The 24,785-nt window shown below is 43.2% G+C and overlaps 1 protein-coding gene across 4 annotated transcripts in view; it reads right to left on the reverse strand.

Annotated features, from left to right (window-relative positions):
- Positions 1-493: 493 nt before the first annotated feature.
- The window catches only part of Garre1 (granule associated Rac and RHOG effector 1), a 92,805-nt gene continuing 68,513 nt past the window's right edge, over positions 494-24,785 (reverse strand). For all 4 annotated transcript variants that reach the window (XM_010631813.3, XM_010631812.3, XM_033765739.1 and 1 more), the window contains 7 exons: positions 23,710-23,807; positions 13,800-13,925; positions 10,473-11,506; positions 5,784-5,949; positions 4,606-4,743; positions 1,763-1,841; positions 494-1,320 (listed from right to left, as the gene is read on the reverse strand). In XM_010631813.3, the coding sequence (XP_010630115.1) occupies positions 1,012-1,320; positions 1,763-1,841; positions 4,606-4,743; positions 5,784-5,949; positions 10,473-11,506; positions 13,800-13,925; positions 23,710-23,807 (1,950 nt within the window). In that variant the 3' untranslated portion in view covers positions 494-1,011. The remainder of the gene's footprint in view (positions 1,321-1,762; positions 1,842-4,605; positions 4,744-5,783; positions 5,950-10,472; positions 11,507-13,799; positions 13,926-23,709; positions 23,808-24,785) is intronic.

Here is a 24,785-nt window from a genome sequence, read left to right on the forward strand (position 1 = left end):
AATATCCCTAAATCCACAAGATGTTATTTACTTAATGGCACATTAACTGAAAATGTTATTTTTTTTTTAAAGAAAACACTAATTCTTGTCTACATCTCAAATTGGTTTGTTTTCTGAGCCAGCTCACAGATGTTACTGCAGTTTCAAGTGCAGGTGTCTCTGTGCAGCCCAGTGACTGAGTTTGCCACCCCAAGGATGGAACAGTGCCTCCGGCCATGTGTGGAAGGTCTGAGGGCAGCAGGTGCAGCTGTGTGCCCCGGACATCAGCCAGCTGGCTCCTCTCCCGCACCCTCAGCAATGGACCTCCGACAACAGTTTCACAATCCTGCTTTCATGAACCTGGTGAGGGCTACATCCCCCTGGTAGAAAAGGCTGCCCACCCACAGAATGTCCAGGTGATTGCTTCTGATCACATATATTCCCTACCTTACCCATTTCATGTAAGTTTAAATATAGTGTTGAGCAAACCTCCAGTCTGTGTATCTGTTATCTTAAAATATTAAATGCATTTTAGGCAGATGTCTTAACTAAAAACTTATATAAACAATAGCTATGAAATCCGTGATTGGTGTGGTCACCACTCAATGTGTTAAGGAGGGAAAAGGAGAAGCTTTTAAAAGAATGGTCAGTTTTGCTCTCAGCCTTTGGGGCCTGACACCTTCCCAAAACACAACAGGATTAGCAGCCTTAGAACTGTATTTCTCAAAGTGTAGCTTCTAGCCACCTGTATCAGAATCACCTGAGGTGCTTAGTTAAACATACTTAGTTATCCAGCATTCCCCTGAATATCAGAAATCTCCATCTTCAGCTGATTCTCCAGGGGTCTGCTGCCTTCAAAGTTTGAGAAACCAGGCTATAAAGGCTCGGAGCTGCCAATACCCCTGTTGCCAAGGAACCCTCCTTGGGACGGGGTGCACTGGTCCTCTGCGGGCTGGTATAGCTAGTCGGCCCTAGGGTGGGGACACTGGCCCCAACAGCTCTGGGCAGGCAGGCAGGCAGGCTGGCTCTGCATCAGTACTGGGGCAAGTAGGCCGGCCTGCGCTCAGCCTTCCCAGGGAAGGCCTTGAAGCCCTTGGGTGCCGCCTTGTGTGCTGGTGGGGGTGGGGGCTGCGGCGGAGTCTGCATGTAGGTGAAGGAGGTGGCATTGCAGTCGTTGGTTGCAGCCCACACAGGGGACTGCAGCATCTGCATGGTGTCGTTCCACTGGCTGCCCAGGCTGGTGACTGCATAGAGTGGTGCACTTGGGCTGGGCAGTGTGCTGGGGAGCGGAGAAGGGTGCTGCCAGGGTGCTTTGGGTGGCCATGTTTTGGTTTTGTTATCCTGAGAGACAGAAGAGAATTCTTAGCGGCATTTCTGGTGATTTATCATCTTTTCCCTCCTCCCCAGATCTCTGGCCTTTCTTTCTACCTACCAGGCAGGGTGTGAGCCCCAGCCCTTCCCAAGGCCTTAAGCATTAGAACTTCTTACAATGGCAGTAGTGTTCTATGCCTTCACTGCCCAGTACAGAAGCCTCCAGCCATATATCCAAGAAATAGTGAAAGCAGCTGTGGAACTGAATAAACAGCTGCATGTGGCAAGTCGCTATTATACCAGACAGTACCACCCTAGAGCTTCTTCTACATCTGGCTGAGCCAGCTGAGGTAGCTAATCATTTAGACAAAATCATGAGAAAAAGTGGTTCAGCACAAAGAACCCTCATGACTTAAGAGGTCCTCCTAAAACCAAAGCTCTGGAACTCTGCCCCTGGGCCAGCTGCCAATACCTGGTTCATGTCCTCCACTGTAGTAAGTAGAGGTGGAGAAGGCAGTGTGCTGGTGTCTTGCTCTCCACTGCTGTGTTTCCTGAAAGAACCAAGAACTCAGAACAGTAGTTGCCCGGCTGCTTCTCCAGTTGAGCTCTGGGGGACATCCTAGCTGCTTGTCTGATGTCTCAGGGCCCAGTTCTATGTGAGGCCTTGGGTCCATCATGCTCAGGGGTAAGGAGGTCAGCACTGAATGGTGTGTGCCTCTGCTGCCAGCACATGCAGGTGGGTGGGATGGAGCAGGGGAGGCAGGCATAATGAAGGGCACTGGCTTTTATCATCTGCTCTCTGAGACTACCAGCTTTGGCTTTTGTTAACTTGTTCAGTAGACCCTGAGTGTTCAGCAAACTGAACCCTGAATGAGAAAGGCAGGATGCGGGTCAGGGCCAATGCTCCCCTGTGCACATGGCAGTCTCTGCAGAGGTGGCTCCAGGGGTGATTTCTAGATGTCTAACCAGACACAGGTCTAAATCCCCAGCAGGCTCCAGTCTCAGTTCACAGCAGTGCTGCATGCCGCCACAGGGGCCTAGCACACGCCTTAGCACCCTTACTTCTTTGCCTTCACCTCTACCAGCCATTCCCTTACTTCAGTCAGCCCCCTTTCTTTAGAGGCCTCCCAGCCACCCTTCTCAAAGGAGAAAAATCCACACGATCCTACATTTTCAACCCTCACACTCTGATTTATTTTTTTTTCATAACACCTAACCCAAACTAATACTTTGTAAAATCTGCCTTCCCTCACTCAACTATAATTTCCATGATGAAGGAAAGGAACTTTTTGTTTGCGGCTGTATCACTAAGGCCTAGCATATAATAGATGCTGATGTATGAAAGAAGAATGAATGAATAAATGAACACATTTTACTTTGAGCTCCAGTTTCCACATCTGTAAATTTTGGACAGAACAGTACTTATACAGTGACTATTACAGGCTGTGCTATGTCCTCTATCAATTCATATGTTGAAGTTCTAAGCTCTTGTGCCCTACAATGTGACTGCATTTAGAGATAGAGCCTTAAAGAGGTAATTAAGTTAAAATGAAGCATTTGGCTGGGGATTTAGCTCAGTGGTTCTACCACCTGCTCAAGGACCAGAGTTTTAATCCCCGGTACAAATAAATGAATGAATGAATGAATGAGGCACGAGAGTGCCAGGGATTTAGCTCAGTGGCACTGTACCTGCCTTTCAAGCACAAGGTCCTGAGTTTGATCCCTATTACTGGGGAGGGGGCAACACATGGCTGGACCCAAAAACAGTAAAATGAGACATTACGTTGGGCCCTGATCCAGTCTGATTTATAGGAAGACACAGACATACTTAAGGGAGACAGAGGAAGAAGCTGGTGAAGAAGCTAGCTATCACCACCCTGAGGTGGTGAGACAGGCTTTCAGCACCTTTCCAGGAGGAGGGCCTAAGAAGAAACTGACACTGCCAATATCTTGATCTTAGATTTCTAGTGTATAGAGATATGAGAAAATAAATATTTGTTGCTAATGTCATCTAGTCTGTGGTACTTTGTTACAGCCGAGATACCTAACAAATGAACACAGGGACAGTGAGAATTAAATGAGGAAATCCATGCAAGGTGGTAACTCAAGCCCTGGCCTACAGAGAGTACCCTAATTTGTCATCATGGTCAGCATTACTGACATTATTCTATGTATCCTCACCCTTCCTCTTCATCTTTGTGCTCCTCAGGAGCACCCACTGAAGCCTGGTCCCTCACACAGGGGCCCTGGAACCTGGCCTCCCTTTCCACTCCACAGCATGACCTCTCTCGCCTTGGTGCCCTGCATGCTTTTATATTCTGCCCATGCCCCTTAGTCTTCAACTGTTTTTTTGAGCTGGGATTAAACCCAGGGCCTTCACACTGAGCTGTATCTGCAGCCTTTTTTTTTTTTTTTAAAGACAGGGTCTCCCTATATAGTTCAGACTGCCCTTAAACTCACTATGTAGCCCAGGTTGGCCTCAAATTCTTAGCAATCCTCTTGCCGCAGTCTCCCAAGTGCTGGCATTATAGGTGTGTGCCATCATGCCTGGGTGTTTTGTTTTGTTTTCAGACACAGTCTTGCTAAGTCACTGAGTTGCCCAGCTGGACTTGGACTTGAAACTCTCTTTCCTCAGCCTCCCAGATTGCTGGGATTACAGGCATGAGTCACCATGCCTGGCTTCTCCACTGCTTTTTAATCAAATTTGCCTCTTTATTTCAAGGCCCCTGTAATTTTTATCACTATTTTTGCAACTATCTTAGATCTGAACATGTGATACTACTTTTTCAACTATGAATACCATTCAGAGGTCATTTTACCTAGTAACCTCTTTGACAGAGAAACTGTGTCAGAGAGGGCCAGGCCCTTGCCTGTAATTGCAGAGGTTTTTGGTGAGTCTAGGTTAGACATTATCCTGGCCCTGCTTCTCCCACAGAAAAGGCTGTCTCCTATAAGAAAGAGACCACCACCGAATAGACCTTGTCTCTCGAGTCCTCTTAAATTCAAGTATGATGGGCTTACTCATGTTGGTATTTTTGTCTACCATGAACCTGTTCTGCCAGTAAGAACTCAACCTCATTAAGTCACTTGGCCTATGAGCCTGTGTGGTAGCCCTTCAGAGGCCTCACTAGACCAGGCCCCTTCTTGTAGAATTACCTACTGAAGGTGCTCTCTAGAGGCCCTCTGCCAGATAGTGCTAGAAGAGTCCTTCTACCTCTCTCACAAGGCAGCCTGACAGCACTGGGATTCCTAACTTCCTCAGAGGAATATGCTTTGGGTCATTCTCCTCTCTTTGGTTTAGAGATCTCATCCTACCTTCTCTGCTTGACAGCAGCAACGAGGTCAGGCCCGGAAAACATGGAGAACAAGCTGTCCCCATTGGCTGAAGATGTCTCATCACTGGAGGTGGCTGAGTCTCCCTGAGCGCCTGACCAGCCGCCATGCAGGCTGTCCCTAGAAGCCAAAGAGAAGCTGGTTCCCAGCCTCTGGCAGCCAACCTGTACACTGGCTGAACAGCCGAGGCAGCATCTCCCTCCACCCAGCCCTAAAGGAGCAGTCCTTACCCTGCACTTGTCTCCTATCGAAAACTTATAGTTTTCTTCCTTTCTCATATTTCAAAAGTAATACATAATTCAGTACCTCTTTTTCTTTTATTCCACACAGAAGCCTCTGGCTTGTATGGAAAGTTTATTTTAGAGAAAAAACTTGAACGCTCTTTTGGCATCCAGATTTAGCAGCAGGGTAACAACATGGACTGTGAGAAATCCCCTTATTTTTGTGATCAAAATCCACAGTTCTTTCAATAGACTGGAATCTGAATTTATATCTATATGTAAAAATTTATATTATATAAATATGTAAATTATACATAGGTATATATATAAACCAGGGGTCAGAGTTTTTATGACCGTAGGCTATCAAGTTGTATGATGTGCCCCTATGTATACACCACTGATATGAATTCATGATTTAAAACAAACTTTTCTATCCAAGACAAAGATCTTATTGGATGGTGTCTGTAATATAATTGGTTATTAAACATCATCTTTATACTGCAGTGAGCATGAGTGGATCCCACGTGAATTATGAATGCTATCATTGTATCCTACAAGAAGCAAGGGTGGGACTGGGGCATGGCTCAGTGGCAGAGCACTTGCCTGACATGTGCAAGGCCCTGGGTTCCATCCCCAGCACACCACTACCGCCGCCACCACAAAAAAAATGCCAAGTATGGTGGTGTCTAATATAATAATATAATCTCAGCTACTATGGAGGCTCAGATTATAATTAATTATATAACTGTATATATGTATGTGTGTATGTGTGTGTATATCTCTCTCTCTATATATATCTCCTTGTGTCACTCTCTCATGGGGGACTTGGAACTGAACTGGTGACCAGAGTACCAAAGGTCAATGAGACTCCCTTCTCACACACCCCATTTGGGACACCCACACCCCAAACTTAGGTTTCCTGCTGTACCCAGCACTTACCCTTCTGTGAAGAACTCTGGGAAAGGCCAGGTCCGGTGGGCATCATCCATGGGTGGCCAGTTGCCCCGGGGGTTGGCTGGGCGGCGACTGTGCTGGGTTTGCCGCTTCTGCTGCATTGCCTGGCTCACACCCGCCACGTAGCGTACAAATTCTGGGTCTGAGCCCACTGTGTTGAGACAAAGGAACAAACAGGATTTGGGGCCTAACTGGTCTCTCGGTTCCTTCCACAGCCAGTGAGGATGTAGCCACACACAATGGAAAGTGGGAAGGAGCTGCCACGTTGTACCCCCAAGAGTTGGCTGCAAGCTATGTCTGGTAGGGGTGAGGTAGGACTTTCAGCACACAGCTCTGAATGTGAGGATGGTGTATACAGGGACTGTCAGAAAGAGCTATGCTTAGAAAAAAGGCAGGCTGAATGGGAAAAGCAGAAAGAAAGGAGGGCTGGGGATTTAGCTCAGCGGGTCCGCTGCCTGCCTTGCAAGTGCAAGGACCCAACCGAGATTGATCCCTGTACAAAAAAAAAAAAAAAAAAAAAAAAAAAAAAAAAAAAAAAAAAAAGAAAAAAGAAAAAAAAGAAAGGAAAAAAATTGATTTTATCTATGACCACATTTTATTTAAAAATTTTTTTGAGATGGGATCGCACTGTGTATCTGAGATTGACCTGGAACTCATAATGTAGCCCAGGCTGGTCATGAACTCACAGTGATCCTCCTGCCTCAGCCTCCCGAGTGCTAGGATTACAGGTGTGCGCCACCATGCCCAACACTCTATTAGTACATTTTAAAGACAAATGTAAGCCTAACAACTTAAGAAATCAGATGACAGAGCCGGGCAGCTCCATGAGGTTTCCTGAAAGAAGCTAACATGTCTTTCTGTTAATAGTTAATGCTAGGGTGTTTTAGTGAGGAATCTTTCTCTGGTGGCTATTTACTTGGACAAATATTTGCTATGCTTATTTATAGTATGTCTTGGTATTCCCCCTATGGAAGGAATAAATTTACATACCTATATAGTATGTACTTATCATATGCTCTTAATAATTTAGAAGGTTGTTTTTGGAGCGGGGAGTTGCTTTTTTAGTTCTATTACCAGCAAAGAGATGTGCTTTTTAGGGGATGGATGGCTGGGGATTAGATTTAGGGCCTTCCTTGGGCAGGGATTAGCTCAATGGCCTGCACCTGCCTCAAAAGTGCAAGGTCCTAGCCGGGTGTGGTGGCGCACACCTGTAATGCCAACACTCGGGAGGCTGAGGCAGGAGGATCGCTGGGAGTTGAGACCAGCCTGGGCTACACAGTAAGTTCAAGGTCAGACTCAACTACATAGTGAGACACTGTCTCAAAAAAACAAAGCAAAACAAAACAAAAAAAAGTGCAAGGTCCTCAGTTTGATCCCTGATACTGAAAAGAAAAAAAGAAAAATTCAGGGCCTTCCAACTGAGATACATCCCCAGCCCTTTTCAAAATTTTTTCATTTTGAAGGTGGGGGATTTAGCTCAGTGATGCTGCTGCCTGCCTCAAAAGTACAAGGTCCTTAGTTTGATCCTTAGTTTTCATTTTGAGACAGGGTCTAAATCACTAAATTGTCCAGGATAAGCTCAAATACTGAACCTCCTGCCTCTGCCTCCCACAGTGCTGAAATTACTGGTGTGTACCACTTTGCCTAGTGAAATATACTTTTGTTAATCTATCATTTTCCAGAGCTTGTATAGCTTTTTTTTTTTTTTAGCTTATTTTGTTTTTGTCTTGCTGCATTTGCTAGAAATTCTATAACAAAGTTACATATTACTGGTTATAACAATTAACCCTGACTGTTTTTGGTTTTGGTACTGGGGATTGAACTTGGGTCCTTGTGCTTGCAAGGCAGGCAGCAGAACCACTGAGCTAAATCCCCAGTCCTAACCCTGATTGTTTAATGACTTTTTATTTTTGGTACTGGGGATCTATCTTGGGTCCTTGTGCTTGTGGGGCAGGTGGTGGTACCACTGAGCTAAATCCCCGGCCCTGTTTACTGATTTTTTATTGAAATGATTTTTGTTTCATTATGTAAGATATCACTTGCTACTGGCTTTTGGTAGACAATCTTTTTTCCTTTTCTTTTTTCTTTTGGTACCAAAGATCGAACTCAGGACCTTTGTGCTTCCGAGGTAGGTGGTGGCACCAATGAGCTAAATCCCTGGCCCTAGACAATCTTTTTTCTATATTCAAGAAATTTCTATGAGGCGTGGTAGCACATGTCTAATCTCAGCACTCAGGAAGCTGAGGCAGGAGGATCACTGGGAGTTTGAGGCCAGCATGAACTCCTAGGGAGACCCTGCCTCCAAAAAACCCCCCAAAATTTTCTTCTATTCATATTTTACTTTGAGGAGCTTACAGGCTAGTCTTGAACTCACAGGGATACTCCTGTAGCCTCCCAAGTGCTAGGATTACAGGCGTGTGCTACCACGCCTGGCCTGAGGAGCTTGCTTTTATTTTGCTTAAAAATTACTAGCGTCTTTTATAAAAATTTTTATAGCAGCTTTTTTTTTTTTTTGGTGGGGGGGGGTACCAGGGATTGAACTCCGGTCCTTGTGCTTTCAAGGCAGATGGCATAACCACTGAGTTAAATCCCTGGCTCATAGCATCTATTGATAAGATTAGTTTTTCTTATTTCATTGGTTGATATACAGTACTGGATTATTGTGTAATAGCAGAGCTCCTTATAGGAACCATTCTTACACCCCTGAAATAAAACTTTTAGCAGAAGTTATGCTTTGAAACACTGCTAGATTTTCTTGCATCTATCCATATTCACCATATTCATAAATGAGACTCACTACAGTTTGTTTTTTTTTCTTTGTTCCTGGAGATCAAACTCTGGTCCTTGCATTTCTGAGGGAGGTGACAGAACCATTGAGCTAAAACCCCCTCCTTCACACTTTGCTATTTAAAATAATCATAAGCCGGGTGTGGTGGCACACGCCTATAATCCCAGCACTCAGGGAGGCTGAGGCAGGAGGACTGCTGTGAGTTCGAGACCAGCCTGGGCTACATAGTTCCAGGTCAGTCTCAACTACATAGTGAGACCCTGTCTCCAAAAAAAAAAAAAAATCATAAAGTTGATCCCTCTACTTTAGCCTCCCTGAATGCTGAGGTTACAGGTGTGCGCCACCATGCCCGGCTAATCATAAAGTTTTTATGGTAAAGTTATATTGTCTTCATAAAGGTGATTTAGGATATTGTTTCCCTCTTTCTGGAGTTTAAATAACTTGGATTCATCTGTGCCTTAAAACTTGGAAAAAAGTTGCCTATGAATCCACTGCTCCTGGTATCATTTCAACATTGCCTTACCTAAGAAAATAATATACATACATTGTCATATATCCCCTCCCCCAGGTATGAACCCAGAGCCTTTGCATTAAGCTATATACCCAGTCCTGGGGATTAAACTCTGGATCTTGTGCTTGTGAGGCAGGTGTAGCACCACTGAGCTAAATCCCTGGCCCCATTTTTAAATTTTTTGTTTTGAGACAAGGTCTTGCTAAATTGCCCAGGCTGAGGTTGAACTTGATTTTCCTGCCTCACCCTCTTGGAGTGCTAGGATTACATGTAAGCACCACCATGCCTGGTTATATTTTTCTTTGTAACATAATTTGGTTTTATCCTTATTTTAGCTTTGTATCTAAGTTCTTTCTCTAATTTGTTAGCGTGAATCTAATGGTAGTTTCTTGCTGTCTCAGCCAGGAGAAGCTCCATTTTATGGAGGCAGGTCAGTGCTCTACCATCTCTTTTTTTTTTGGTACCAAGGATCGAACTCGGGACCTTGCGCTTGAGAGGCAGGTGGCAGAACCACTGAGCTAAATCACCAGCCCGGTGCGCTACCATCTTGAGATCCCCCCCCAGTACTGGGGACTGAACTCAAGACCTTGAGCTTGCGAGCCAGGCATGGTGCCACTGAGCTAAATCTGCAGCCCTTTACCATCTTAAATAGTACTAGAGTTTAGGAGGAAAGAGCACAACAAGATCAAGTTGTATGATCAGGGAAAAAGTCACATATGAAGGGCCATCTGCCTTGGCTCCTAGAAGCAGGAGGGCCTAGATTGATATCCATTTAAACTATAGGATTATGAGCCATTCAAGTAACTTCTCTTAGCCTCAATCCTCTATAATGTCCTATATAATGTGAAACATAGTTGCAATTACCTTTTCCATCTCTTATTCACTGTTTTTCGTTTTGGAGGTGGGTACCAGGGATTGAATTTGGGACTTTGAGCTTGCTAGGCAGGTGAATGCTTTTCCCTCTTGCTAGATCTGGCTTGCACTTGTCTCTCACACAGCAAGAAAGGGTCAAGGGGCCAGGGATTTAACTCAGTGGTGTTACCGCCTGACTCATAAGCACAACGTCCTGAGTTCGAACCCCAGTACTAAAACAAACAAACAAACAAAAACCCCAAACAAACAAAAAAAGAAAAGGTCTTAAAGGGGGATTAAATTATTTTACCATGATAAATAACGGTGTCACAGACAGGGCTTAAGAAGCCCCCCCCAATTTTGAGACAGGTTCTTGCTATATATTTCACACTGACCTTGAACTTGTGGCAATCCTGCCTCAGCCTCCTAAGTGCTGGGGTTCCAGGGATGCGCCACCTCACCCAGTCAGAGAAGTCCTACATTTTATGTTCAAATGGGGTAGAAGTGGGGAGGCCTCACATACCTGCAGGATCAAAAGGTAGAATCTCTCCCAACATTCCAAAGACTCCATCGCCTTGGTCTCGATTTGGCCAGGTGTTATTTCTAGGTCCCTGTGGCTTCTGTCCCAAAACCTCCGACATCACATTATCCATATAGCTGCTCACTAGACCCAAGCTGTACAAGTCAGAACTGAGATCAGATATGCCAGGCCACTGAGCAAGAGGAGACAGACTTGCTCCCATGGGCTGTGCTGGCTGTGTGGCTGAGCCATGCACCCATTTTCCAGGTGCACGAGGCTGAGATGGGGGCTGCTGTGGCCCAATGGGTTGCAATAGGTGTTGGTAGTATTGGACCTGGGGATGCTGTTGCTTTGGGGACTGTTGCTGAGGTGCAAGACCCGCCTGGGGTGTCAGAGGTGTGTGTACCCCAGTCTGTGTTGGTCGTGGTGGAGGGGGCACTGGCAGTGATGGCTGCTGTGGCTGCATAGCTCCTGCCTTCTGCTCAGTCACCATGGCTGTGGCAGCAGAATTACGCCTTGTCACCAATGGGGAGCCCTGATGCGACTGGCCCATGTTAAAACCTGAGAGAAAATCTATCACCTCCTGCATTTCCTGATCAGTCGGTAAGTTCATACCCTTCTCATCCTTGCCATCATCCCCATGCAGGAAGGTCTCACACCGCTCCAGGAGAAAACCATTGGCCATTAGATTGCTTGAATTCTGAGCCGACTGTGAAGGATCTGTAGTCCTAGGGAAATTACCAATGTTCAAAATGCTTTGTAACCGGGTGTCGATATTACCGGGCATTTTGGCCTTTTCTTCTGAACACCCAGCTATGAAGACATTTTTGGAAGGGGTATTTGGGATAGAATAATTTGTGCTGCTGCTAGAGCTGGTACATGATGCTTTCTTGGTGAACCGGGATGTCAGTTTGGAGAATGTCTTCTGGAGGCCACCTGAAGATTTATTTCCATTTCCAGAAGGCAGGTCAGCCTGATTCCCAAAGTCACAGATCTCCCTTTGAAGCTGGATCTGTATGCAAGGTAAAGCTTGTTCCCTATTTAAACAAGACAAAAACAAAAACATGAAATTTACATAATGGAGAATGAAATGGACCTTTTTGCATATAAGGCAGACTGTGATGCCTAGCATGAGGTTCACTATTCAGGATCACACACAAAGATTTTAACAAGAAAGACCCCTCTGGTTGATATCAGGTTTACTTATTTTTAGATAAATAAATGAACACTCAAGGGGTTTCAGTGTATATAATCTATAGCCTCTAACACAGGGCTGAGAAGTAGTAACACTTGGTAGCAAAGAAAAGCAAAGCATGACTTGATCAAGAGATGCAACTGGCAGATCCTGGCTCTGTGCCTTCAGGTCAGGAACCAAGAGACAGGCAGATCAAGAGCAGTGGACAAATCTACACAGTCAAGGGTGGTGTGGGGAGGACTCAGGGCACTGCACTCGTGTTGTTGAATGGATGGCTGTTACTTCCAAAGATCTCTGAGAGCTCTCTTCCTGTGCTACAAGAGAACACTAAAGATAGGGGCAGGAGCTCAGGCAGGTGATGGGTGGTGTAACTGTACAGATCGTGTCACTGCTATCAACCTTTGTGTCCTCAAGAGTTAAGAAATGGAGTGGTAGGGCCAGGTATTTAGTTCAGTGGTTCTGCCACCTGCCTTCCAAGTGCAAAGGTCCTGAGTTAGATCCCCGGCACCAAAAACAAACAAAGAAATAAAACAACAAAGAAACAGCGGTGGGCTGGAGATTTAGCTCCGTGGTGCTGCACCTGCCTCGCAAGTGCAAGGTCCTGAGTTCTATCCCCCATATCAGAAAAAAGAAAACAGAGAGGAGGCATAGCCAGATATTTCAAATTTTTATCAGTTTCAAAATTAACAGTTCCTAGAGATAACCTCGCAGCTGTCAGCTACTTTTGGATATAATTAAATTTCATGAAGTATATAAGTAAATTTTCTAAACATTTTTCTGCTCTTAGTTCATAAGGAGATTATTAATTGGGTGCAAAGTTCTCTTGGATTTACTCTCATTATAAAAACCAATGAGTTCAAAGTGTGTACAAACTGGGGAATCTGAATAAGTGGCAAAGAGCAATTCTTTGTTCTGTTTTTTCAGCTGTTCCATTTTGAATTTACCTCAAAATAAAAAGTTACTAAGGTTCTCAGATAAAGAAACAGAAATGGCAAATAAATATAGGAAAAATGTTCAACATCACTGGTCATTCGAGAGATGCAGATGAAAACATTGCTGAGATTCTATCTCACCCCAGAAAGAATGGCTGCTATCATAAAGTCAACCAATAACAAACTGCTGGCGGGGCCATGGGGAAAAAGAAACTCTTCTCCAGGGTGGGTGGGAGTGCAGACTGGTGCAACCACTGTGGAAATCAGTATGGGGACACCTCAGAGAAGTAGGACTAGAGGTCCCATTTGACCCAGCTATTCCCCTGCTGGATATCTTCCTAAAAGAATTAAAAGAATCATACCACAGTGATATATGCACACCCGTTTATAGCAGCTGTTTGTAATAGCTAAAACTTGTAAACAGGCCAATTGCCCATAAACTGGAGACTGCATAAAGAAAATGTGTTTTTTTCTTTAATAAAATGGAGTACTACTCAGCCACAAAGAATGAGAAATTAGAGGTATTTATAATTAAAGAGATGCAAATTGAGGTCATAATCTTAAGTGAAATAAATAGGACACAAATGTATAAATACTGAATAGCTTTTCTAGTGTGAGAAACTAAAAGTATAAATAAGGATCAAAATGTATAATAGATAATGCGAAATAGGAAGAAAAGTTGCAAAGGGAAAGTGGAAGTGGGAGCGGTAGGGAAATAGAATTATATGAGAAAATGAAAAAATGGAAACAAAGTTTTTGTAAAGAGGGAGGGGTGGAAAGGTTGAAGGGAGGGCAGGGGAAACGGAAAAAAATAATCAAGATATATTGTGTAAAGGTACAAATCTCCACTGACGAATGTCATTATATTGTAATGTCATTATATTAACTGAAAAAATATTAAATTAAAAATACTATTAATATTATTAAATTTAAAAATACTATTAATTTTTAAAAAAGTTACTGAGGGCCAGGGATTTAGCTCAGTGGCATCAAGCCTGTCTTGCAAGCACAAAGTCCTGAGTTCAATCCCCAGTACTAGGAAAAACAAAAAGTTACTGAAGAATTCTCTTTTTGCCTATTTACCCACACACTAACAGTGACATGCACACACTTAAGATGGTATGAGGTCACATCATTGCTGGGTGTGGACCCAAATGCAGATCTCTAGCACAGACAATTCAAGTGACTGGTGGGGACACCAACCTCCCTGCTCTCCAGCGGTTTAGGTCCAGTACAGCTGTGTAGAGCACATCTACCAGACCCAGAGTCTTCTCAGGATCCAGGCTTCTCTGCAGGAGCGACATGGTGGCAGGGTCTTCTTTCAGGCACCTAAGCACAAAATAGGCTGCATTAATTTTGGTGGCACTTCTCTGTGAACAGGTTTCACGCAAGTTTCATGGAAAAGACTACAACCCTTACAAACTTTCAGCATCCAGGAATTATAAGAACATTTAGAGAATGACAGGGCTTACACTGGAACTCACTGCTCTGCAAAAAGTAGAAGAAACAATAGCACATGGGGTCTTGTGACAGTAAGAAAAATAAAATAATACTTCCAGTGGGGCTATGTCCTGAAAAGCCCACTATAAAAAGAAAACACTGTAAGTAAAAAATGCATTTTTTACATATCTGACCTAAAAAAAAAAATCACACCTTTTTGTCAAACCTACCTTAATTATGCTCAGAACACATGAATAGCCTACTACTAGACAAAATCATCTAACACAAGCCCATTTTATGTTGAATGTCTTATGTAATTTACTGTATGCTATATGGAAAGTGAAAAACAATGGTTGTGTGAACAAATTTTCATACTATTGTAAAGTTGAAAAACTACTAAATTGAATCATAATGTCAAAGACCATCTGCAAAAATTTAGTTTCTGTCTCCAACTCCTGACACACAACTCCTAAAACCCTGTAACTTCCTGGGTGAAAAGAGCAGCTTTTGTTCTGATACTTGGTCTTTGACCCCAGTCCCTGACATAGATCCCAAATCCCTTGGAATTTTCTGTGTCTTCTGGTCTTCTATACTAGTGAAATCACTTTTTTTTTTTTTTTTTGGTACCGGGCATCTAACTCGGGAACTTGCACTTGCAAGGCATGCGGCAGAACCACTGAGCTAAATCCCTGGCCTGTGAAATCACTTTTGATAGGCTTCTGAATATCTTCAGGATGAGGGTAAGTCACCAGAAAGTCCAAGCCATCATGAAAAGCTTGGGACTTTCAGCTCTTCCCCAACTCCCTGGAGAGGGAAGTGGGCAAAGCTCTAGACTGTCTAATCATGCCTACACAGCTACCATAAACTACCATGAAAATCCTTAAACTCGGGTTTGGAGAGGTGCTCAGAGAAGGGCATCCTCAGGGAGGGCAGGGTGGCTGTGCACTTTTTCCCATACCTGTTGCCCAGTATACCTCTTCATCTGGCTGATCCTCTGTAACTGCTGTAATATCCTTTACGAGAAGCCAATAAAAGTAAGCAAATGTGCCTCTGAGTTCTGTGAGCCTTTATAGCAAGTTATCAAACCCGAAGAAGGGTTATGGGAACACTCAATTTACAGTTAGTTGGTCAGCACATGTGACAACTGAGGCTACAGCCTGGGGTCTGAAGTAGGATGGGAGTCTTGTGGGGCTGAGCCCTCAGCTTCTGTACTCTGTGCCAACTCAGGGTAATGAGTGTCAGAATGAACATGTAGGACACCCAGGTTGTCAGCTGTAGGAAACGTACACACTTAAGTGTCACAAGTGTGTGCATAAAGGACTTTGTAGGCCTCCATGGACTCCTTTTTATGTTGAGTCTGTTTAGGAGGAAGAGAAGAACTCAGCAAAGGGGCTGCCTTCAGGGGCCCTAATGTCTTCCTACTGTGCAACACCCAGTTCAGCCCCGAATTTCCTCTGCGCGCTGCTCTGATTCTATGGTCTCGCACAAAACCTACTCCTCTATGAACTCTTTTCTGCAAAGCTCCCGCCCCTCTCTTCCTCTAAAGCTCTTCATGCCTATTATTAAGAAGGTGATGGGCCGGGGATTTAGCTTAGTGGTTCCACCGCTTGCCTTGCAAGTGCAGGGACCCGTTGATCTCCGGTACTAAAAACACACACACACACACACACACACACACACACACACACACACACAAGCTGCCACACGAGGTGGCGCACACCTGTAATCCCAGCACTCGGGAGGCTGAGGCAGGAGGATTGCTGTGAGTTCGAAACCAGCCTGGGCTACATAGTGAGTTCCAGGTCAGTCTCAACTACATAGTGAGACCTGTCTCAAAAAATCAAAAAACCAACCTCCCCCCAAAGAAAGTCAGAGTCAATGAAGGAAAAAGGAAAAACATCCTCACAGTCTGCCATCTGCACTCACTGTGAATTTCAGACAAGCAACAAACATGGCCTCTTTATAAATTAACTTTATCCCACTTCAGATGAATATTCCTGCTAGGCAAGGCAGTCAATGTCTGGAATCCCAGAACTCTGGGAAGCTAAAGCACAAAGATCCCTCGTTCAAGCTCAGACTGGGCAACTTAGCGAGCCTGTCTCAGAAAGAAAAAAATAAAATGGGCTGGGTATGGAGCTCAGTGCTAAGATGATGGGTTCAATCTTCAGTACTGCCAAAAAAAAAAAAGACTATTTCACACCTTTTTCTCCCCAATGCAATGACGTGCCTATCACCTCTTCCATTCTTTCCTACCTCAACTCTCAATAACTAAGAAAATACATGCAATCAGATGAGAGCTACTTCATTTTCATTTTCCACTAATTCCACCAGTTCACCTGCCTCTGTGTCTACACCCCCCGCCCCCGTATTAACACAGACACTCTGTTGCTACAGACTGGCGCCTACGTGAGTGCTGCAGTGTGTCCTCTTGCCTTCCCAAGGATCACAGAATGAGCCTGTGTCTCACTGAGTGACACTACTTTGGCAAAGAAATCAGTGCCCTCAACCACCGCTTCAGACCTCCAATCCATTCCAAGTCCTTCTACTTCACTCCCTCTGTTAGCAAACAGGCTCCTCTTCTTCCTTTGCTCCCTTTGCTCCCTTTGGACTGGACTTTTATCATCTAACTCCACTAAAACAGCTTTTTATTTGTTCCTTTTCAACTTTCTCCTCACTCCTAAGATAAGATCGTGCTATGTTGCTCACATTGGTTTTAAACTCCTGGACACAAGTGATTCTCCTGCCTCACTCACCCAAGTATTGGGACTACCCACATGCAGCACAGTGTCTGCCTTAAAGTAGCTTTTTAAAATATAACTTAGATCTTGCCAATTTAACCTCTCAGTGACATTTTGCATGCTTCTTCCTCCCAGAAGTACTATCTTGCTTAGCTCCATTTTCCTCCTACCTCACTAGCAGGCTCCTTTTGGGTCTGCCCTGATGACCTCCCCTACTTCTCTACTCCTTCAGCATTTCCGTATGGCAAAATTCTCCAGACCTTTCTCCTCTTTCCCTAGAGTCTTTATTGATCATCCCTAGACTTTCTTCCTAAACTACAACCTCACAGACACTGCTGCATGCCTGACATCGTTCTTGTACAGCTGATGGGCACCTCCAAGGTAACCTCACTAACAGCACAACTCCTGAATTCTCTCCCTGACCAAACAAACAACTCAAAAACAAAACAAAAAAACCTACAAACTTCTCTAATACATAAATAACACAAGCATCTATTCCATAGTCTATGAATCATTTCTAGTTTCCTTACATCCCCATCTAATCCGCCAACAAATCCTGAGAACTCATCTTCTAAAACATTCTGAATCCAGACACTTCTCACTTCTTCTCTTAATACCACTCTATTCCAGGAATCTAAAACAGAAATTAGCTCCCATTTTGTCTCTTTCTACTCCTATTCCTCCAAACCCTTCACACAGCAGCCAGAGTAAGCATCCTATAATGCAAATAGGATCACACCACCCCTGCTTTAAACACTCCAATGGCATCTCATCATGACAGAAATGAAATCTAAATCCCTTACCAGGGCCATAAAGTCCTGTGTCACCTGGCCCCTCTACCTTATTCCTAAGGTTTTCTCTTGTTCTCTGAGTGAGCTTGCTCACATCTGAGGACCTTTTGCCTGGACTGTTTTTCCTCGCGATCTTGGTATGGTCTGCTGCTTGTCATTACTCAGGTCTACACTGTCCTTTCAGGGCACCTCCACAAGTGACCTTTTCTGAGAGAAAGAACTGTCAGAAAAACAGTCCACCAGGAATGTGCTGTCTGTCAGCTCCTGGGCATGCGGGGAGTTACCATGGAAATGAGGCTTATGAAGCTGCCCTGAGGAAGCAGCAGTACTCCCCAACAGGTCGTGCCTCAAGAAGATCTATCTGTGAGGATGAGAGTGGCCAGCCTCTGTAGCCCGGTAAAAGGTGTGCAACAAGGCAAGCATTGCCAGTTCTCAACTAGATTCCTAGGGGAGAATAATTTTTTTTTCGGTACCAGGGATCGAACTTGGGACCTTGTGCTTGTGAGGCAGGCAGTGGCACTATTGAGCTAAATCCCTGGGCCCGTAGAATTCCCTCAACCTGGACACACATGCTCTATGCTCCCAAGCTGAGTGCAGTGATTTGGCTTATCACTGTGATTTTGTCCACTAGGAGATTATGTGCTGGTCATGCAGATGTGAGTAATCCAGCTCCAAGTGGTAATAATTTCTTTTTCTAAAAAATCAACAAAGCAGCATTTTTACATTCATCAATCTTGCAAACTGATAAAATGCCCTTAAGAGACAATCTAAGCTGGGTATGGCAGTGAACAATTGTGATCCCAAATTTGGAGAGGCTGAGGCACTAGAATTACAAGTGCAAGCTTAGCCTGGGCAACTTGAGAGACTTAGCTAGACCTTGTCTAAAAACAAGAAAATAAAAAAGGGCTGAGGATGTAGCTCTGAGTGAAGGCCCTGTGTTTAATTCCTAGTACCAGAAAAACAAGAACAAAAAGGGGACTAAACCATCCCCTTTACCAATTAAGATTTGCTTAAAATCCTCTACCTATACTTAAAATAAAAATCCAATCCCTCAAGGTCCTGAAAATCTTGACTTCTACAATCCGCTCATCATCATCACCATCCTAACCATGCCAGTTTATCCTGCAGGCCTTTGCATTTGCTGTTCCTTCTGCCTGGAATCCTTTATCCATCTGTTCTCAGCAGGGCCAGCTCCTCTCAAATCAAATATCACATCCTTAAATTAAATATCACAACATTTCTGAGTGACCTCACCATCTGAAATAGTCTCCCCTTCTACTCTACCTTATTTTCAATCATATGTCACTGTCCTCGAACACCCTTCATTCATTTGCTAGCCCTTGAACTCACCTCTTTAGCTTATTAGCCATTTCCTCCCTTCCCCATTAAAAAGTCAGCTCTATTAGAGGCAGAGACCCTGTCTATCTTGCCCATTATTATTATTATTATTTGTACTGGGGATCAAACTCAGGTCATCAGGTCCTTGTACTTATAAGGCAGGAGGTGGCACCACCAAGCTAAATCCCTGGCCATGTCTTGCTCATTAACGCCCCAGAGCCCAGAGCAGTGCAGAGTACAAAGCAGTTAAGTTTCTTTCTTTCTTTCTTTCTTTTTTTTTTGGACCAGGGATTGAACTCAGAATCCTCAGCTTGTGAGGTAGGTGGCAGAAACACTGAGCTAAATCCCTGGTCCTTAGTGAATGTTGTTGAAAGAAACAATGGATGATAGTTAAAAAAAAAAAAGTTTAAACTGGTAAGGTAGGAACTGTTTGGAAAAAATACAGTATTATTGGGCAGCTGGACATTATTGGTGGTAGTGCTCTGGATTAAACCCAGGGCTACATGCATGCTAGGCAAGCACTCTGCCACTGAGCTACATCCCTAGTCTGTATATAATAAAATATTTTTTTTTTCAGACAGGGTCTCACCATATAGTTGAGTGTGACCTAGAACTATGTAGCCCAGGCTGGTATTGAACTCACAGAGAACCTCCTGCCTCAGCCTCCTGAGTGCTGGGATTACAGGCATGTGCCAACATGCCCGGGTGCATATAATAAACTCTTGACTTGCTTTGGTAACAATATTTTTCCAAAGATGGTTAGATTAAGCAATCATTCCTGTTTGTCTTTTATTTTTTGGTACTGGGGATTGAACTCAGGATCTTACGTTTGTGAGGCAGTCAGTGGCACCGCTGAGCTAAATCTGTCAAAAATACTGTATTTGAAATATGAGATACTTCTGGTCTCAGTCAATTCACATGAGAGATACTCAAACTATTATTTCAAAGAAAAAATCCCCCCCAAAAGAAACCCCAAAACACCCTTAAGATTTTGCATCATTACCAAAGGCAGACACCAGAGGGAGCCACAGCAAGGAATCACTCCGGTTTTTTCTTGGAAAAAGGAAACCGACTATACAAGGAGAGTTTTGTAAGACAAACCATTTTAGTACTAGCTGTTTATATTCATCCAAACATATAAAATTTCAGTCTGTTTTCATCAGAATGAGAATCCTAATAAAGCTGAGTATTTTTCAGTAAGAATTTGAACTGAATTGGAAAATCAGAAATTTGGGAACTCAAAATCTTACAAAAAATGATCTTTTAAATTTACTGTTTGATAGAAATGAAGGTATGTATATAAATTACCAATAATTTCAGACAGTATAACACTTCAACAATCAAAGCAAAACTTTGAGCAAGGTGTGGTGTGGTATATAGGCCTAGAACTTGGAAGGATGAGGGAGAAGGATCAAAATTTGAGGAACTGTGAGTTCAAGGTCAGCTAGATTTACATAGCTTTGTTTTTGTTTTTTTAGAAAGGAGGTTTTGGGACATAAAATGAATTGATAACTTTATATATTAAAAAGGTTTTAAACTCTTCTGTCTAAATCTACCACTGTTTCAAGAATAAATGGTTTAAAAAAAGAAAAAGAATAAATGGTTTAGGGGGCTGGGAATTCAGCTCAGTGGTTCCACTGCCTGCCTTGTAACATCCTGAGTTCGATCCCCAGTACCAAAAAAGAATAAATGGTTTAGGACTGGGATTGTAGCTCAGAGCACCTGACTAACAACCTATGTAAGGCCTTTGGTTCAACCTGAAAGCTAAGCACAGTAGTGCACACCTATAATCCTAGCACTGGGAAGCTGAGGGTGAAGGGTCACAAGTTCAAGCGCACCTAGGCAACTCAGAAACTTAGTGAGACTTTGTCTCAAAATACAACATAAAAAAGGACTGTGGCTGGTGTGAAGGCTCTGAGTTCAATTCCCAGTACTGTACTGAAAACAAACATGTATGCATTACCCAACCACTTCAGTGCACACAAGGACCAACAATAGTGTCTTTGTTTCTTGTTACTTCTTCCTATTTAAGAAATTTAAACATTTTTTTCTATAGTTAAATATGCATCCAGATCACAATTTTAATAGCAAAAATTTACATTGTAAAACATTTGCTATGTGCTATTAATAAAACTCTGTACACACTGTATAGCAAATCTATATGTATACCGGAAGAACAAATCCTTTGAGTTAGAATTGTGTGGCTGCCTTGATCATATCTTTATTTTAGGATTCTGATATAGTAAACTATTCCTCCAAAAAGGATGTGTAATTTATTCTCTGTTCAACAACCTTTGCCTCTTTGGGCTTCTACTACAGCCTAAACCAGTACTGCCAAATTATTTAGCATTGTTATTCTAAAATATTTAACATTTTCAGCAAAATGCCGTCAACTTTATTTTCCTTTCATCTTTAGGAAAGGTTACATATTTTCTTAAAATATCTGTTGATCACAAGAATTTTGTTTCCCCACTGTATTTAGGGCCTCCGCAATGAGTTATATCCCCAGCCCTTTAAAAAAAGTTAATTAACTGCAGTACTGGGGACCAAATTCAGTACTTGGCTTGCGTCAGATGCAGCGCCACTGAGCTATATCCCCAGCCTTTTTAAGACAAGATCTCAAAAAATTGCTAAGTTTCCCAGACTGGACTCAAAACTTATCCTCTTGCTTCAGACTCACTGCTGGGATTACAGGGATTTGCCACCATGCCCAGATGTTACTATTATTATTATTGTTTTTTTGGTACCGGGGATGAAACTTGGGACCTTGTGCTTGTGAGGCAGGCAGTGGAACCACTGAACTAAATCCCTGGCCCCAGCCCTAACTTTTTGAGACAAGATCTCACTGTATTGTTTGGGCCGGCCCTGCACTCTCAATCTTCCCTCCTTGGCTTCCTGAGTAGCTGGCTCACAGGTGTGTGCCACTGTGCATGGTAACCATTACGCCTTCCTTCTATCTGGTCACAGCCCTTGCCTGGTTTCTACTGACTTGTAGGGGCCTTTTTTTTTTTGCCCTTCAGTACTGGGGACTGAACCCAGAAGCACTCTGCCACTGAGTTACATTCCCCAGCTCTTTTTTGAAAACACTCCTCAGTGGGCTGGGGGTTTAGTTCAGTGGTGCCATACCTGCCTCACAAGCGCAATGTCCTGAGTTCAATTCCCAGTACCATAAAAACAAACAAAATCCCTCAATTTTTTTTTTTTTTTTTTTTAGTTTTTTGAGACAGGGTCTTGCTATGTAGTCCAAGCTGGCCCTGAACTCATAATCCTCTTCTTCCAGCCTCTCAACTGCTGCGATTATAATGTATTCAAACATTCATGGTTTATTTGGTGAGAAGGATTGAATCTAGGGCTTTCACAATGAAGTATATCCCAGCCCACCGCCCACCTCCTTTTTTGAGACAGGGTCTCACTATGTAGTTGAGTGAGACTGACCTAGAACTCACTATGTAGCCCAGGCTGGTCTTGAACTCACAGCAATCCTCCTGTCTCAGCTTCCTGAGTGCTGGGATTACAGGCGTGTGCCACCATGCCCAGCCTCCCCAGCCCTTTTAATTTTCTTTTCTTTTTTTGTGTGTGGTACCAAGGATCACACTCAGGACCTTGCACATCAAGGCAGGTGCGGTGCCACTGAGCTAAATCCTCTGCTCAATTAAAAAAAAAATCTTTTTATTTTTATTTTTCAGTACTAGGGATCAACCTATGCCCTTTGCACTGAGCTACACCCCCAACCTCACCCCTCCTTTTTTAAATTCTGAAGCAGGGTCTTGTTAAATTGCTAAATTACCCTGGCTAGGGTTGAATTTGCAATCCTCCTGCCTCAATCACCCAAAATGCTGGGATTATAGGTGTGTACTTTCATTACTCCCAGCCTTATTTTTTATCTTGAGACAGGGTTTTGCTAAACTGACTTGGCTAGCCTGAACTTGCCATCCTCCTGCTTCAGCCTCCTAATTAGCTGGAATTACAAATGTGTGCCACTATACCTGGCATAGGAACTTAAAAAAAAAAAAAGTAGTACATTAAGAATAATAGGGCCAGGGCCGAGGATTTAGCTCAGCGGTGCTACCGCCTGCCTTGCAAGCACAAGGTCCTGAGTTCAATCCCTGGTACCAAAAAAAAAAAAAAAAAAAAAAAAAAAAGTATGTAGCTCAGCGGTTCTGCACCTGCCTGACAAGTGCAAGTTCTTGAGTTTAATTCCCAGTACTGGAAAAAAGAATAATCCTTTGTAAGTGTTACACATATAATTAAAAAAGGTTGTGTTTATCCCCAGATGTGCAGTGACACTGGGTATGTGATAACATGAACTTGAGAGCATCAGGCTTGTGGCTGGGATAGACAGAGGAGGAATTCTGTTTTCTATTGTGCTTTAGAGAAGTAATGGCTGAGAAAGAGAAAATTGTACACTAAGAGAAATGACATACTGTATTAAGTTTAGAAGCTGTGGACTAAGTAACAAAGAAAAGATAATGCTGCTCATTATAGTCCAAGACTACTGACACTTTAGTTACATTATGGCAGTGAGACTATCTTTCAGGCATCTTGGCCTCCTTATCCTAAACCAACCTATGGCACATGTGCCACAATGGTTTGTCATTACTAAAAGCTCTAAAAGGTTTGCCATCACTGTCCTAGGCCAATAATCAAAACATATGCTGATAACATACCACTAATGCCCATAAACCTGCACATGTAGCAATATCTGTTGTGCCAATCAGCACAGGGTCTGTTCAAAACAAAGTAATCGTTCAAAGGTGAGCAAATGTCAATCAGCTTAGGCTTCTGGTAATGTAAAAGTCAAGTTACCATGTGGATGGGACTTGAACCACGATTCTGGAGCCTTCTAAACTGATTTGGGGGGCGTAGGCTTCTTTATTTTCAATCTGTGCTGTGTCAACCACCACCTAAGAGAGAAATAAGAACAGCCACCAGCTTTCAGAAAGGAAAATGGATCACAAACTTATCCAATGCATAAGCCTGTCAGCAGTGCTGAATGACTGGCCAGAACTATTTCCCTGGCAGTGCAGTTATAACAAGGCCAGTTAGGCTCCCAGGTAGACAATAGCAGGTAATGAATACAAAAACAATTAAACAAAAACCAGTTTTAGGACGTGGAATTTTTTTGAATTTTCTAAGCACCTCTAGCACTTTTCCACACCATGAATGTTAATCAGGAATTATTCTTTCTTTTATCTTAGTATTTTTTAATTTTCTGTATTTGAAAGAAGTAAAAATGTCATTAAATTAAAGCTTCAGAAAAACCCATCTGTAATGACTAGATATAAGCCAGAAGTTCGATAAAACTTTTAAAAAAATTATTTCACTCTCAGCCAGGCATGGTAGTGCATGCCTGTAATCCCAGCACTTGGAAGGCTGAGGCAAGAGGATAGCTGAGTTTGAGGCCAGCCTGGGCTATATAACGAGTTCAAGGACAGCCTGAACTACTCAGAGCAAGACCCTGTCTCAAAAAACAAAACAAAATCCATATTTCAGAAGTAGTTAAGCCACACAGAAGTGCTTATTATGATTCCAAATTCAGCCCTTAAGGCAGCTGATTTATACTGCTATAAACAGAGTTCCCACAGATGGTCCTTCAGAAAAGATTTCCTGTCCAAGGAATAGGCTTTGTTGGATCAGACAGGTGTTTCCTCTCTCCTCCCAGCCCCAGAAACATAATCTAAAGGTTCTCTTGTTAGTCAGACACAAAGGTGGCCTGCAATCAGTGGGCAGGGAACTAAGAACTTGTTTCTGGTCTCTGAATAAGATGGGACATTTTAAAAAGACTTACAGTGTTTTCTCAAAACAGCCTATATATCCTGCCTCATGTGCACGCTCCTTTCAGGAGAACACAAAGTCATGGTTCTCCCAGTTTCACCTATGCG

Source organism: Fukomys damarensis, unplaced genomic scaffold, assembly GCF_012274545.1.
Source record: "Fukomys damarensis isolate Sample0158 unplaced genomic scaffold, DMR_v1.0_HiC HiC_scaffold_19, whole genome shotgun sequence".
NCBI classification, from domain to species: Eukaryota; Metazoa; Chordata; class Mammalia; order Rodentia; family Bathyergidae; genus Fukomys; species Fukomys damarensis.